The following is a 15157-nucleotide window of genomic DNA, read 5'->3' as shown; positions in this document are numbered from 1 at the left end:
CGAATTAGGGACATATACAAGAAATATCAATTTCAGTTCATATCAAATTAGAGTTTAAACTCATAACCACGAGAATGACAAATGTCTGCATACCAAGCTTGGCTCGTTTTGCACTACACAGTTCTCCTGTAGCATATTCAGGAAAATCAAATTAAAATTAGAGCATGAAAGCATTAAACATATTAGATTAGGTTAGCGGCATATCACTTTGATTATCCTACTGCTAGAATGTTCTTGTTGGCCTGTCCAAGTGTTCTTACAAGACACAACTATTTTATTATCATTTCGCAGGCTGTTCTTGTTTCCCGAGATTTCGCAGAAGCAATTCCAAATCCATGGCGGACCGTCGTTCGGAGGACGCACGCAAAGTCGAGCCTATTCAACTTAAACGAGGTGCGGTGCCGCCTTCGAGATTCGCGTTGTAGTGGGGTTGCGTACGATAGGAGTTAAGCGTCATTTACCCCTAAGTTTGCGAATATTTGTCAAAATTGAAGTTTTTACATAATACTCTCCGCTGTCTTACACTGAATTGGGTATTACATTGTTTTGAGTTTGAGTCTTATACGACTGTTACTAAATCTTTTTTCACCGTTTCAAGAGTCCGAAACAGACTTCACGCCATACAGACTGCACAAAAGCAGGCTTCCACTAACTGTTAAACGTCTTGACAGTTCGATACTATGTAATTTTATAATTTGAAGCAGACTGGCGACGGCAAATTTTTGTCATGGAATATTTCCATTGTGACAAAATATAAGCAATTGGTTTTCTAAATAATTACGTGGGAAATTCTCGACTGTTGATAATCGTAAACCAGTTATAGTATGTGTCGTCACGACTACTCCTTCTCTCATTTCGTTAGAGTAGTATATCAATGATAGCCGATAAACAGCCGTCATCTGTATCGCTATCAACATTTATCTCCTCATTATCTAGTTTCCAAATTGAATCAAGACCAAGAAAGCAAGACATGTTTCGAAGGTACGTTAGACCTGGGATGTGTGACGTGGGGCACAACGGAATTTATGCTCCCTTTCAGAATCGCACCTGGAAAGAGTTGAAGAGGAGGATGAAGAGGAGGCGGAACTGGATGAAGCCGAAATCGGAAACGGGAAAGGCTCGTACCAAATCACTGGGCAATATCTCGTCATGCAACAATTTAAGGCGTTGCTGATAAAACGATTTCTTCACACCAGGTAACGGACTTCGTGTGGTGTCATTTTCTCGACTCGAAGGTACTTGAACAGCTTGAAAACCTGAAACTCTTACTTTCAAAATAGGTCAGGCCAATGGAGAAGTAGAATTTGAAGGAGTTTGTGACATTTATTTGCATCGATTTTGGGAATGGCGTTGATGTGCGTCCGGCAAATTGCGAGGCCGTCACTTAACTAAAAGTTATTATTAGTTATGTCAGGCCAATCTGTCACCGTATAAAGACCGGTATCGACCTATCCAACAGCCAGCCGAGAGAAAAACAGGGACCGGTAAAACAAAATGGGGGAAGGAGGGATATTTTGAAAACATGTTCTAAATTCTAATATATTAATCGGGTTAAATGTATCTACAAATGCCAATGCGACAAGGACCAGATAATCTTGCTCATGTTAACGTCTCTATACACTTAAACATATGCCAGTTAAGATGTATTAAAAGATAGATTTAGATAGATTTTACTCAAAACAGTACGGATATGTGGATACTGACTTAGTCACACAGCGAGGGAAGAATTCAAACCAAAAATCGTGAATGCCGAGTTATGATTCGAGTCATTACAACCCTGGTGCAATGCCTAATCCAAATCTGATTGTCTGAGCTATGAGTATTTTGAATCGTGCCATCTTTTACTTACCTTTGAGTTGTTATTTATGAGATTCACAATCCCATTTCAGACGAAATCGGAAAGGTCTCTTCGCCCAAATCATTCTGCCGTCTGTCTTTGTGTTGATCGCGCTGTGCTTGACTCTGATACTGCCACCGTTCGAGGGCCAGCCCAGTCTCGAATTGCAGCCTTGGATGTACGGAAGCAACCTTTACACCTTTTTCAGGTGCGTAACTTTATTTGGCGATTAGTGTGGGTGGGTGCCATGTAATATTCGATACTTTTCAGCAATGATAACACTTCCGATCCGGACGTGACTTCGGTCAGCGACGCTTTAGTCAACGCGCCCGGGTTCGGGACTCGTTGCGTTAAAGATTATGTCATTGACAATCACATCGATATCACCAGCGATCTGGGCGTGGAACCGTACCTGTATTGCCAGCCTACGAGCGGTGAGTGCTGGTGCTTTTGTATTTTGCCAAGGATATAGGCGCTTTAGAGGCAAAATATTATGCCTACATTTATGCTCAGTCTGTGCTGTTGGTTGGCCATTACGACAGCCTTATAATGACTCGAGTCACGGTTTTCTGATGACTCGACCTGACTCATAGCGCATGGCTTGAACCAAGTCACATGACTCGAGACTCAGACGGCCACGGCCGACATTTCATTGTAATTTCTGAGAATAGTAAAGTAACCACACTGTTGGGATTTCGTCTATCAGTACAGGTACTTGAAAATGCGACCAGAAACTGTCAAAAGTGAGGGAAAAGTATATTATAAATGCGAACCATTCAATATCACCAAATAGAGTTATAAAAAGTGGGTTTAACAAGACTTTATCTGGAAACTGAGCAGTCAACACAATGACTTGGACTCGAGTCATAATACCATGACTCGGACTCGGCCCTCTGCTCGCTGACTTAGACTCGGACTTGACTTGGTGGTGAATTGACAATGACTCGACTACTTGACTCGAGTCAAAACTATAAAAGTGAGATTGACTTGGGACTTGGAGCTTTGTGACTTGGTTATAACCCTGGATTACGATATGCGGACCGTGGTCTGGTAATCTGTTGGCAAACATTGACCCTATCTCAACCAAAAATATGATGCTATAGGCCTTTATATTCCAAAATATAAAGAGATTGTTGCATGTTCAGAACTTCAATATGAATAGTAAAATAATGTATTTATATTAGAATAAACCCGAATATTTTCGACTGACACAAACAATATCTTATCTTGAATTCCATCCCTTCACCACGTGGACAATTGAATATGCAACCGATTAGAGAATAGAAACAGTTGAGGGAGAGAGAGACATACAAATTTGTTGATACCACAAATATTCAAAAATTGAACAGTATATTCACATTGAAATGAACCCGAATATTTTCGGCTGACACTCGTCAGGGGTAATCGTCAGCAACTAGTAGAGAATTGGAAAGAACACCGACCAAAACTCTGTCAACAGGACTTTGTGTACCACCTAAAAATAGTACGTTGAAGGCTCTCTCATTCGAAATTTCATGCTGGTAACATCACATTTTGTGATACGATTGTTGATCAACGTTCTCTCCAATTCTCTACTAGTTGTTGACGATTACCCCTGACGAGTGCCAGCCGATAATATTCGGGCTCATTTCAATATGAATACACTATTCAATTGTATATTGAAGTTCTGTACCTCCAAGAAGCTCCTCAAATATTATAAACCTAAAATTTATGTTCCTGAAGCAGATTTAATATACAATCGTTAATATACAATTTAAATACTGCTCTCTTCTGTGCCGTGATCCGTTCCTTGTTTTATCAAAACCCAGACAGCTTCTGGAGAACCACGAATGAAACGAAGACCTTGAGTCAAAACGTGTCGTCACCCGTTTACGAGGAATGCAAATGCAGTACAGATGATGAAAAGATACTGCTTGCAGGTATGTGCGAATGGTTTCGTGGTTTACGCGGATTTGTTTTCAAATTGGCTGTACGTCTCTGTTTTGCAGTGTGTCCCGAGGGTGCTGGAGGTAGCCCGACTCCGCACAAGCTCGTTAACACCACGGATACTTTGTTTGATATGACCGGCCGCGATGTCGCCGATTGGCTCGTTAAGACTACTGACAGGTAAATTAAATTCTAATCTAATTTGTGAAATGTGAAATCTAATTTTGAAATTGAGCACTGATTCGATATGAACTAATTCTAATCCTGATCTCGTTTGAAAATAAGACGCGTATCTATAATTCTAATTCCAATGTAGAAGCTGAAAATTGTCTAGCTGTCCAATTCTGACACCGTCGTGTGTATAGCGGTTGCCAGATCACACAGATTTCCACAGCCATATGGACTTTATTGCGGCCAAATTCCCGCTTTCCAGTGATGTCAAAAAGAAAATTGTGATATTGTATTTTTATTGCTTGATTAACTCGTAGGTATTTCAGAAGTAGTAACATGTAACTGCTAATATCAGGGTTGTAATGACTCGAGTCATGACTCGACTCGAGTCACGATTTTCTGATGACTCGACTTGACTCGAGTCATTCTCTTGAAATACTGAAATGACTCGACTCGCGTATTGACTCGACTTTGACTCGAGTCATTGCGCCTGACTCGAAGCAAGCCATATGACTCGAGAATCAGACGGCCAAGACCGACATTTCCGTATAATTTCGAAGAATAGCAAAGTCATTGTGTCACTATTGATATTTCGTCTATTGGTACTGTACTTGAAAATGCGACCTATTCGATATCACTAAACGGAGTTATAAAAAGGGGGTTTAACAAGACTTTAATGGGAAACTGAGCAGTCAACACAATGATTGGACTCGAGTAATAATATCATGACTAGGACTCGACCCTCTGCTTGATGACTTGGACTCGGACTTGACTCGGAGGTGAATTGAAGCTGACTCGACTCGACTCAAAACTACAATAGTGAGATTGACTTGTGACTCGGAGCCTTGTGACTTGGTTACAACCCTGGCTAATAATAACGAAACTGAATAAGCATTAGCTCATATACATCAAATTCAGACACACTTGCGTTCGAATTGATGAGTTATTGAGTGTTTGGCGCCATTCTGTTTACAATCCGAGTATTATATTGTCAGGCAATTTCGACATAGAGTTCATTTCTTTTCAAGGCCGAAAACGGTTTGGTTGTAAAATACTACTTTTCACGGCGAACCGTTGGGAATTCCGCCTTGATTTTAACAAATGCCATAATAATAATAGTGAAGTACGTCTCTATATCGCCAGTTCTCTTAGTGGTAGGAAATAGAAAAACCAAATTGATCAGCTTCACTGATTCACGGACTAAACTTTCCGGCGGCAAGAGCATGTCATCCAATTATTTAATCATCTAAACTTGCGTTGTGGTAGCTGTACTTTTGAGCGCAGATCTCCTATTATGTAATTCAATCAGGTTCATCGAAAGGAGATTCGGTGGTCTGTCTGTCGGCGAGCGATATCACACGTCGTTCAATCAGACAACCGTAGGCACGCTGGCTGATATCTTACAACTGTTACGTCCGAACGAAACCATCATCGACCAACAGGCGGTCGGCGTTTTTCTCGAAAATATGTGGAGAACCCAGAATGCAAAGGTACCGAACGTAATGTATTTTATGTATGGGTGAGACTGATTTTACTGCTGAATCACGAATTTCAGTTGGGAAACTGGACTTTGATCTTATGAGAATAGCCTTGCCGTAATTTTCGTTATAATATACGGAATTCGTCACATATCCAGTTACTGTGTGTGTTCAGTATTTATAGACAGTAGGTTTGGTGTCTTTTGTCCTGTCAGGGTAAATATTGACTGTGACTGTGCAAATACGTGACGGCGGTTACGTAAGAGTTAGTCGTATCATGCATTGAAGTAGGGCAAAAGTCAACGGCCCATCCCTTTCAGAGAGGGTTTTACTAGGGAAGTATGTTTACTTTTTCGGAATACTCCTGTACGTGTCTACTTGCAATACTTACTCTGGTGGTTATGTTATAGACTACTTCTACAGTTTTATGAGGCCTGCCGACTTTTTGAAATTTAGATTTTGAAAACTAGATAATGTTGGAATAACTCATGAAATAACCCATGCATCAGGATAATTGAATATAATTTCGGAGATTTTGTCTCTCTGCAGCGTCATTAGTCATTTTGTGTTAGTCGCGAAGATATATCTCATAACTTCGAAAGTAGCCACGTCAGTTTACCTGTTTCTTGATCGGTAGGTCATGGGTTCGATCCCCGGCCGGGTCAGACCCAAGAACTGATAGCAATGCTGGTATCCATGACTTCACTGCTTGGCGCTCAGCATTACAGGGATAGCATGGAGGGGGGCTGGTGTAAAACTTGGAAAGCCTTACAAGGCTATTTCTACACCTTCCTTGTCCACCGACATATGCACAGACCGCGTGTATGTGTAGCTACATGAGTTGGTGTCCAGCTGCATATGCACATCATGCACTCATGGTATGCATATGCAATTATGCATGCACGTATCGTGTGTATGTCATATCATGAGTCGGTGTATATGCCGTAAAAACATCAAGGACAAATATATACCACGTCCTGCTCCTAAAAGTATGCGACCTTTCATTTTCTAGTTGCACCTGGCATGTCTTCGATATTACTAATTCTACTTGAAATTCAGTAGACATTTACAGCGTTACTTCTACTTGTGCTTATGAGTAGCAGCGTTGAGTACTTGGACCACGTCTTCCCATTAGTGAAAACCACCTTGACACCATCGGTATCCTAGGTTTGGTTTGACAACAACGGATACCACGCAATGCCGTCCTACATGAACGTTTTGAGCAACGGAATTTTGCGGTCGAAGCTGCCAGCCGGTGCGGACCCGACAGAATACGCGATCACTGTTTACAACCATCCGCTCAACTACACGAAGCAACAAGTCAGCCAGGCTGCTTTGTAAGGATTTTTCTTTCAAATTACTACAGTAGACTTCTCCTTTGCAGTTACGTCAGTGTGTGAACATTACTTATAGTGGCGTTAGCAAGATAATAAGTGCTAGTAGATGGTGTGAATGTAAATCAGTGTCCATCTCGCACAAATCTTAATACCAAGATTCGTAATTGCATTGTCAATGGTTGATATCTGCAATATTCGGTCATTTGAACGACAATCTTTGATTAACGTAAGACTACTAGAACATGGAAGAGGATATGGGTTGTTTACCGCCCACTATTTGAATATACCTATTCAGAGCTGATTGTGAATGAGAAGCCGGATTGCAAGGCAATATATTTCCGCAATGACCCGTTTTCTAAGGCCGGGCAATATTTTGAACTTCGACTGACACTAAATTTACTCACATAATTGTGCATGAGATTGATTATAACTGACTTACCACTGTCGGAGTAAATTCAGATCAATACACATCAACAGGACACAGAGACTGTTTTTAGGCCATGAATATGAATGTTGGCAGGCCTGAAATATTGTCGTATTTCGAGCAATCTTTGTGCTATAACAGATTTGGAAACTGTTGGTCGTTAGTCTTCGTTGTGATCTACGACACTCACGTAATTGTGCAGTGTTGACTTTAAGATCAACGATGCTTGGCTACTAAACTGTAGATCGATTTTGACGCGGTAAACAGACATCTGGTACGTTACTCACCTATGTTCTACTTTTTTTCTATGCCAAATTAAATGCATACATACCAAGTATTAGGTGCCCCTTTGATTGACGCGATTTTTTGCATCACATACTTTTCCAGGGCCCAGACTGCTCTCGACACTTCGATTGCGATCGTGGTCGTGTTCGCAATGTCTTTCGTGCCCGCCAGCTTTGTCGTGTTTCTCATCGACGAACGCGTCACCAAGGCCAAGCACTTGCAGTTCATCAGTGGCGTCGGACAGGTCATTTATTGGATCGCAAGTTACGTTTGGGATATGGTGAGTCTGTAGTAGAAACACTAATTTTGAACGCCTCGTTTTTCGACACTGGTAATTCTGAACGTTTCGCTGCTACGCCTGACTTGACAGACTAATCCAAGTTGTTTCGACACCTTCCTATCAACTCATTCTATCGCAATATTGTGGTGTTTTGAACTGACAAATAATCTGAATGAACAAAGTCATTATTTTATGGACACCTGATCATGTAACACGGCAGCATACAACACTATAGCACGTAGGCTGAAGTTAGGGTTATATTTAAGGGTTACGGTAAGTGTTCATTTTTGGGTTAGGGTTGTTTTCTTTTGGTTATAAAGTGAGGGTTCACTAGTAAGTAAGAAAGCAAATATTCAGGCCCTAGTTTTGCCTACAATACCGAAAACTGTAAAGTATAAGTGGGAGTAGTCCAAAATCTACTTGAGTGCTTTGAAAAAGTAGTGCTTTATTACTGAGCACGTTTGGTTTGCAATCATGCAGTATTGAACGATGTCTCCTCCGTTTCAGATGAACTACCTGGTGCCGACGGCGATTGTAATCATCATTTTTCTTTGTTTTCAAACCGATGCGTATGTGTCGACTGATAATCTGCCGTGTTTGATATTGCTGCTGGTGTTTTACGGCTGGGCGATCACACCAATGATGTATCCATTTAGCTTTGTTTTCGAGGTATGCTTTCGCTTTTTTTGCATAAGACAATATATATATATATACCATAAATCTATACAATGTTCTTTCCAATGTTTCCAGTTGCTGATCGTTATCCCTGACGAGTGTCAGCGGAAAATATTTGGGTTTATTACAACATGACAATATTATTCAATTGTTTACTGAATATCTGAACATCCAAGATTCTCTTTATAATTTATTCACTAAATACTGTTCAACTGACTCTCATCAGTAATACGGTGGATAAAATTTGAAATATATCCAGTTACCATAGTACCACACTGTCTGCTAGATGTCACAAAGTAAAAGATTATTTCTTTAATTTCAAATTTGATTCACTGTATTACTGACGTTAGCTATTGATGGCAGTGAGTCGATATGCTTTTAATGAGGAAATTATGAATACAACTTTTTATTTTTTGTAATTTAGAGGCTCTGTACCCCTCATGGCTTGATTAGACCCGAACGGTTTTATCAAATTTATCAAATCAATTTCTGTCGGCACAGGTATCTAGCACAGCGTACGTCGTGCTGACTTGTGTCAACCTCTTCATCGGCATCAACACCACCATCGCGACTCTGGTGCTGGACGTGAGTTTTGTAACTTGTTTTCGTTTCAAACTTTGACCCCGCTTTATTCGTGGCGCTTTCGACAGCTTCTGAACGACCCGCACCTGCAAGACGTCAGCAACCTGCTGCAGAATATCTTTCTGATCTTCCCGCATTTCTGCCTTGGACGGGGCTTGATCGATATGGCCGTCAACCAGGCGCAAGCGGACGCTTACTCTAGATTCGGTGGGTTTATAAGCGCGAGAGATGTTCTGTCACATGTTTTACCGAGTGTTATTCTCCAGGTATCGACAGCTTTCAGGATCCGTTGAGCTTGGAAGTGGCCGGTTGGAATATTATTGCCATGGCGATCGAGGGATTTGTATTTATCCTACTCACTCTGCTTATACAATTCGAGTGAGTCCAGGCTATTATTCAGATTTACAATATCCATTTGAGCTTTTTGTACTGCTTCGTCAAACGATTTTTTTGACCGCACAGCATCCTAAATAGCTCTAACAAAGCACTTCTGCTTTTTGAGGTACTCCTAGTAGGTTTTGGCTACTTGCTCTCCTCACTCAAGTGGCACTTCTACTTGACTTACCACAGGTTTCCGACCATTGCTCTGTCGGATGTTGTTGTGCCGAGTCAATCGCGTTTTACCAGTAGTATTAGTTGTGTGCACGTATCCCCCTGACAAGTTATTTTTGACAGATTTTTCAACTTGTTCAAATGGCGATCGAAGTCCGGAATAGCGAACGCCGCACAGAGCAGCGTGTCTTCGGACGAAGACGTCGACGCCGAAAGGATCCGTGTCAAAACCATGTTGGACGGTTCCGAGATTCTACGAGTCGACGACCTGAGCAAAGTATACCAGAAAGGGCCGTTTCAAAAATCGCTTCTGGCCGTCGACAGGTGAGTCCATCACCGTACACTAAAGCCGTAGGCTTCTTCAAAGCCTGTTTAGTGATTATTCATGTGTCTTTAGTATGTGGACTACGTATGTGAAATGCAGATTCAAAATGAAACCTATCTAGTTGAAGTCACAGACCTTTAAATTACCAATGCAGCAATGGCAACTATTGCTATACTATACGAAAACATGAACGCTGAAGTTGAATATGACACATAAACTCATAAAAACATAAAAAACTGATGTGAAATTTGCAAAATTCTTGTCTGCATAAACTTGGATTGGTCAACTTGAATAAATGATGATTCCAACTTCACCGTTACTGTTTTCGTGCACTGTAGTTCAAACCGTGTTTTTCTTCATTGTTATGTTACTCACTTAATTTATTAACTTAACCAACTAAATAAACGCTCACTTACCCCTTACCTAGCGGCCTGTGTGAACAGGGTCAATCTCTGCTTTTGATTTTAAAATAAAAATAACACGCCACAGAATATACTATAACTTTGGTTCTGCCCGCCACAATATTTTCTGCCTCTCTTTTATGAAAAATAATTCCCCACCCCTATTGTAGAATGAATGTCGCCGTGTCGGGTGGAGAATGTTTCGGGCTGCTCGGGGTTAACGGCGCCGGGAAGACGACCACCTTCAAAATGTTGACCGGCGATATCGAACCGACCGCGGGCAACGCCACAGTTTTAGGCAACAGCATTACAGACGCCATACGTGTTGTGCAGCAGAGCAGCGGCTACTGCCCGCAGTTTGACGCCTTGAACTCGCACTTGACAGGTTTGTTGTTGCTCGGTGTTGGGATTCTGAGTCCGGTTTGTTCTGGGATAACATGTATTGGTCAAATGCAAGTGCGAAATAACGCTAGGTTTGGTGTAATCCATTTTGTTCTTTGCCCATTGTGTCCAGTAGTAAGCTTTAGTATTCTAGTAGAAGTTGAAGTAGTGACATTAATTTCTTCTCGAATATAAGTAATTGAGCAGCGATTGCCAAGAAATGTCAAAACGGCTCGTACTTGTTATTATAATCCTCTAGCTAACTGGAAAACTAGGCCTCTGTCTCGACAATGTGTCGGTGGCTTCCATAAAATTGCTTCATAAACGATGTCGGTGTCAATGATTGGGTTTTACAAATCTAAGCATTTGAGTTTGACTTGTCTTTGAAAGACGCATGATTGGACAAGTGGATTTTGCAGACCTTCATATTGTAGGATTACCTCCCAATTCCATTACTAGCATCGCTGCTAGAGCCTGTCTGATATCCGTCTCCGGAGACATTGATATTGGCCGATAATGTCATCGTTTTGTCTTCTGTGCTGTTTGCACGTTAAATGTTGTCTTCATTCCTTGCTGCAAACATCCCAAATTATTGTGTTTCCTGATTGACTGGAAGTGCTAGTTCCTTTCTCCTATCTCTAGTCTATGTTTATGTGTAGTCAGCTAGAGTTTTATTGTAAGTAAATCAAATATTCAAATTAGTAGATGTTGTAGCTGTAATATGTTACATTTTCGTATCGATCACGCTCCAGTCACAGTTCCGATTCTGTGATGACAATTATCACATCTCCCTATCAAGGTTTCGAACATCTCCAACTTTATGCGAGACTGCGCGGCGTGCCACCCGAAGAGGTGGATGACGTGGCTCGTTGGGGCATCAACAAGCTGGGATTGAAGCATTACGCGTTCAAAACTGCCGGCACCTACAGCGGCGGGAATAAGAGGAAACTGTCGGCGGCGATCGCGTTTATGGGATCTCCTCCGATCATTTTCTTGGTGCGTTTGCTATTTTCCGTCTTACCATTTGCAGATAAGCCTGAAGCGGACTACAATGTTTTTTTAATTATGTACACTCAAAATTAATGTGCGTATATGCAAATTCCTTGGGTGAGGCTGAAAATATGTGAATTCAGACATCTTGTACCGTCTGATGCTCAACAATCAGACATTTATTGAAATTTTGATAAATTCTAAAACACAAGATCGCGATAAAATAAAAAGACCTAGACCAGCGGTTCGGAACCTTTTTGCTAGGTTGAACCTCTAAATCTTTTTCTCCCAATGATTAAAAAGCGACCTGATTGCCAGAAGGAGTGCAATTATTAGTATCGTATCTTCCGTGTGGCGTTTGAGATGGTCGTGAGCGCTGGTAATTTGGCAAAACAAGGACATCTTATGAAGGAAAACGTAGTTCTGTATATTTTATGTTTCAACACTGTCATTTCATGGACCACTTCAAACTAGTCCGTAGATTACAGTTTGACAACCCATGGCCTGGAGCATGTAAGGGGCATGTATAGTACGGACTAAATGAAAAGTAACAGTTGATGATAACATATAAGGACAAGAGATGAAAATGAATATGGCATATGTCAGATCATGGTCTTGTAATCTTCAGGACTGACTAATATATATAATGTGGACATGCTCGAGTACTGTCAGATAGCTGTCAAAGTCCTATTCCACAGTTATTGTCGACGCCAAAATTCATAACAAAGCGTTGGAGGTTTATCTAGGCCCCTCCTTGCCATCTGATCCGGTTGATTGGTCTTCTAAAAAAGCCCAGAAGTGAGCCGTGCTACGAGCCGGCAGAACAGAATCATGATAAAGACTATCAATCGGCCTGGTGTAGAATGACGTGTGTAATCAAATATCATGAGTATGGTCCGGCATACTTGATAGACGATGTGTGGACTCTAGTCACTGTAGAAGTTTGCATGGCTTGACTTAAAACACTTTACAATGCAATTCGCATCGACTTGAGGTCAGACTTGCATCTTGATACCTATGCTAATTCAATTGTGACATAGAATCAAAATTTTATGTCCCTTATCAACAACCCCAAATAACGAAACTCGTATATCGTCTCAGGACGAACCGACGGCCGGTATGGACCCCGGGGCTCGAAGGTTCCTCTGGAAACGGATCTTGGAGGTCGTGAGAGGCAAGGACAAGATCAGCGGTTTCCACGAGAGGTGCGTGGTTCTCACGTCTCACAGCATGGAGGAATGCGAAGCGTTATGCACAAGACTCGCTATCATGGTCAACGGGAAGTTTATGTGTATCGGAACACCGCAGCATTTGAAAAATAAGTGAGTTCGACTTACCGCCGTAACCTTATCGGTTATGTGAAATCGAAAATTTTACCAGGTACGGCAAGGGGTACACTTTGTCGGTTCGTGTGGGCGGAAATAACCCGGACATGGACCGGGTCGAGAACTCTCTGATGGAAGCTTTTGACGGCGCGGAGCTGAAGGAGAAACATCACAACATGCTTGTAGTGAGTGTCGGGGGTGATGTTTTGTTGATGGTCACGCAAACTGTGTTTCACGATGCACGATCTGTGTTTTGCCTGTGGCCGATGTTGGTACTCGATTGGAAGTAGAAATGAAGTCATAAATGTATATTCAAGTACAAGTAAGAAATTTGCAAGTAATCAAGTATGTATTCTAGGACTAACTTCGACTAAAAAACTGACAACAGTTGAGTAGAAGTACAAGTAGTGTAATTGACCTCGCTGTCCTCATGATAACAGAAAGGCACAACTGGTAAAAGTAGTCAGCGTTGCTACTCAAGTAAAGGTTACGCCATAAATTCCTACTCATTACAAGTAGAAATTTACGAGACAAGCCAAAACTACTTCAAGTGCAAGCGGTTCTTCGTATAAAAAGTGTTCCAATAGAAGAAGTCGAAAAACATCCCCGCTTGAGTAAGTACTGGTAGTAGACAAAACCTAATTCAGTTCTCGAAAGAAGTAGTACTTCATTACTGACCAGTGACTATCTTTGTGTATAACACTGCTACTATCTCCTTTTCAGATGCAGCTACATCCCGGCAGTGTAAAGCTTGCCGAAGTTTTTCAACATATCGAGACCAACAAGGCCGAAATGGCAATCGAAGATTACTCGCTCAGTCAGACAACGCTGGACGAGGTAAGCATTGCGTTCGTTTTGGATTCTATTCCAGCGTTATCGCTTAGCTCTTACTGGTTCGGGGCTGGGGAATTTTAATGGTCCGGTTTTAAATTGGTTTTAATTGGTGTTGCAAATGGCAGGAAGTAAACGTTTCGGTTTTGAGTCACGGAGTTGGAATCTGGCATCATACGGAAACCTAGGATCTAGTGTACCTTCTTATCCACAACAACCTTCACCAATCAGTGTTCCCCATTAAAAGGTCGTATGTCAACATGTTTATAATAGGTTTAGTGTTAGGTAAAGTATCATAAAATTGGGGTTGGAAGTTAGGGTTAGGGCAGGGTTGTAACCAAGTCACAAGGCTCCAAGTCACAAGTCAATCTTACTTTTATATTTTTGACTCGAGTCATTTTCAATTCCCACCGAGTCCAAGTCAGCGAACAGAGGATCGAGTCCGAGTCATGGTATTATGACTCGAGTCCGAGTCCAAGTCATTGTGTTGACTGCTCAGTTTCCAGTTAAAGTCTTCCTAAGCCCACTTTTTAACTCTGTTTGGTGATATCGAATGGTTCGCATTTATAATATATCAATTTTCCTCACTTTTAGCAGTTTCTGATCGCATTTTCAAGCACCAGTACCAACAAACGAAATCCCAATAGTGTGTTGGCTTCGAAATTACAATGACATGTCGGTCTTCGCCGTCTGAATCTCGAGTCAATGACTTGCTTCGAGTCATGCGCAATGACTCGAGTCCAAGTCGAGTCAATACACAGATTGACTCGAGTCGAGTCATTTCCGTATTTTGAGAAAATGACTCGAGTCGAGTCATCCGAAAATCCTGACTCGAGTCGAGTCATGACTCGAGTCATTACAACCCTGGGTTAGGGTATCGTTTGATCAGGGTTAGGGCGTTGTAAGATTCTGGTTGGGGTACCGTAAAATGATGGTGAGGCTGCGGTATCGTAAGATGAGGGTTGGGGTTTAAGGTGAGGTTATAGTTGGGACTAGTGCTAGGTTAGGGTATGGTAGGATTAAGGGTAATGAATGCTCGTATGACACCGTAACCCTAAATCCAATTATAAATACCACGGACTTTGACATGTTCATGGTGAACCCTGATTGGTGGTCGTTTTTGATAAGTAGGCCTATACTAGAGCCGAAATCTCAAACTACAAAGAGTCGGGGGCTTGTGAGATACTTGGCACAAAAATTTACATTGAATTCACTGGGAAATGTAGCTGCCTACTTCACGGCCTAAGCGACGCTTCAATTCCGGTGTGCCAACAGGAAAATATATAGTACGTTGAGCTGAAGCAATTATACAAAATTTCATGCCGGTGACGTCATATTTGGTGATAGAATTGTTGGT

General features: G+C 41.6%; 1 protein-coding gene across 2 annotated transcripts in view; it reads left to right on the top strand.

The window, feature by feature from the left end:
• The window catches only part of LOC145441691 (phospholipid-transporting ATPase ABCA1-like), a 32652-nt gene that overhangs the window by 16555 nt on the left and 940 nt on the right, over positions 1–15157 (top strand). For both annotated transcript variants that reach the window (XM_080319618.1, XM_080319617.1), the window contains exons 25-44: positions 292–393; positions 937–981; positions 1040–1196; positions 1890–2045; positions 2108–2271; positions 3646–3756; positions 3826–3943; positions 5244–5424; positions 6580–6749; positions 7561–7738; positions 8246–8407; positions 8915–8998; positions 9064–9202; positions 9262–9373; positions 9671–9871; positions 10444–10658; positions 11454–11650; positions 12746–12966; positions 13025–13154; positions 13693–13806. In XM_080319618.1, the coding sequence (XP_080175744.1) occupies positions 292–393; positions 937–981; positions 1040–1196; positions 1890–2045; positions 2108–2271; positions 3646–3756; positions 3826–3943; positions 5244–5424; positions 6580–6749; positions 7561–7738; positions 8246–8407; positions 8915–8998; positions 9064–9202; positions 9262–9373; positions 9671–9871; positions 10444–10658; positions 11454–11650; positions 12746–12966; positions 13025–13154; positions 13693–13806 (2957 nt within the window). The remainder of the gene's footprint in view (positions 1–291; positions 394–936; positions 982–1039; positions 1197–1889; positions 2046–2107; positions 2272–3645; positions 3757–3825; positions 3944–5243; positions 5425–6579; positions 6750–7560; positions 7739–8245; positions 8408–8914; positions 8999–9063; positions 9203–9261; positions 9374–9670; positions 9872–10443; positions 10659–11453; positions 11651–12745; positions 12967–13024; positions 13155–13692; positions 13807–15157) is intronic.

This window comes from Botryllus schlosseri, chromosome 6 (assembly GCF_051294905.1).
Source record: "Botryllus schlosseri isolate E-star chromosome 6, Bs_hap1, whole genome shotgun sequence".
Lineage (NCBI taxonomy): Eukaryota > Metazoa > Chordata > Ascidiacea > Stolidobranchia > Styelidae > Botryllus > Botryllus schlosseri.
Note: the sequence above shows the minus strand (reverse complement) of the source record. Positions and strands in the feature narration are given on the sequence as shown.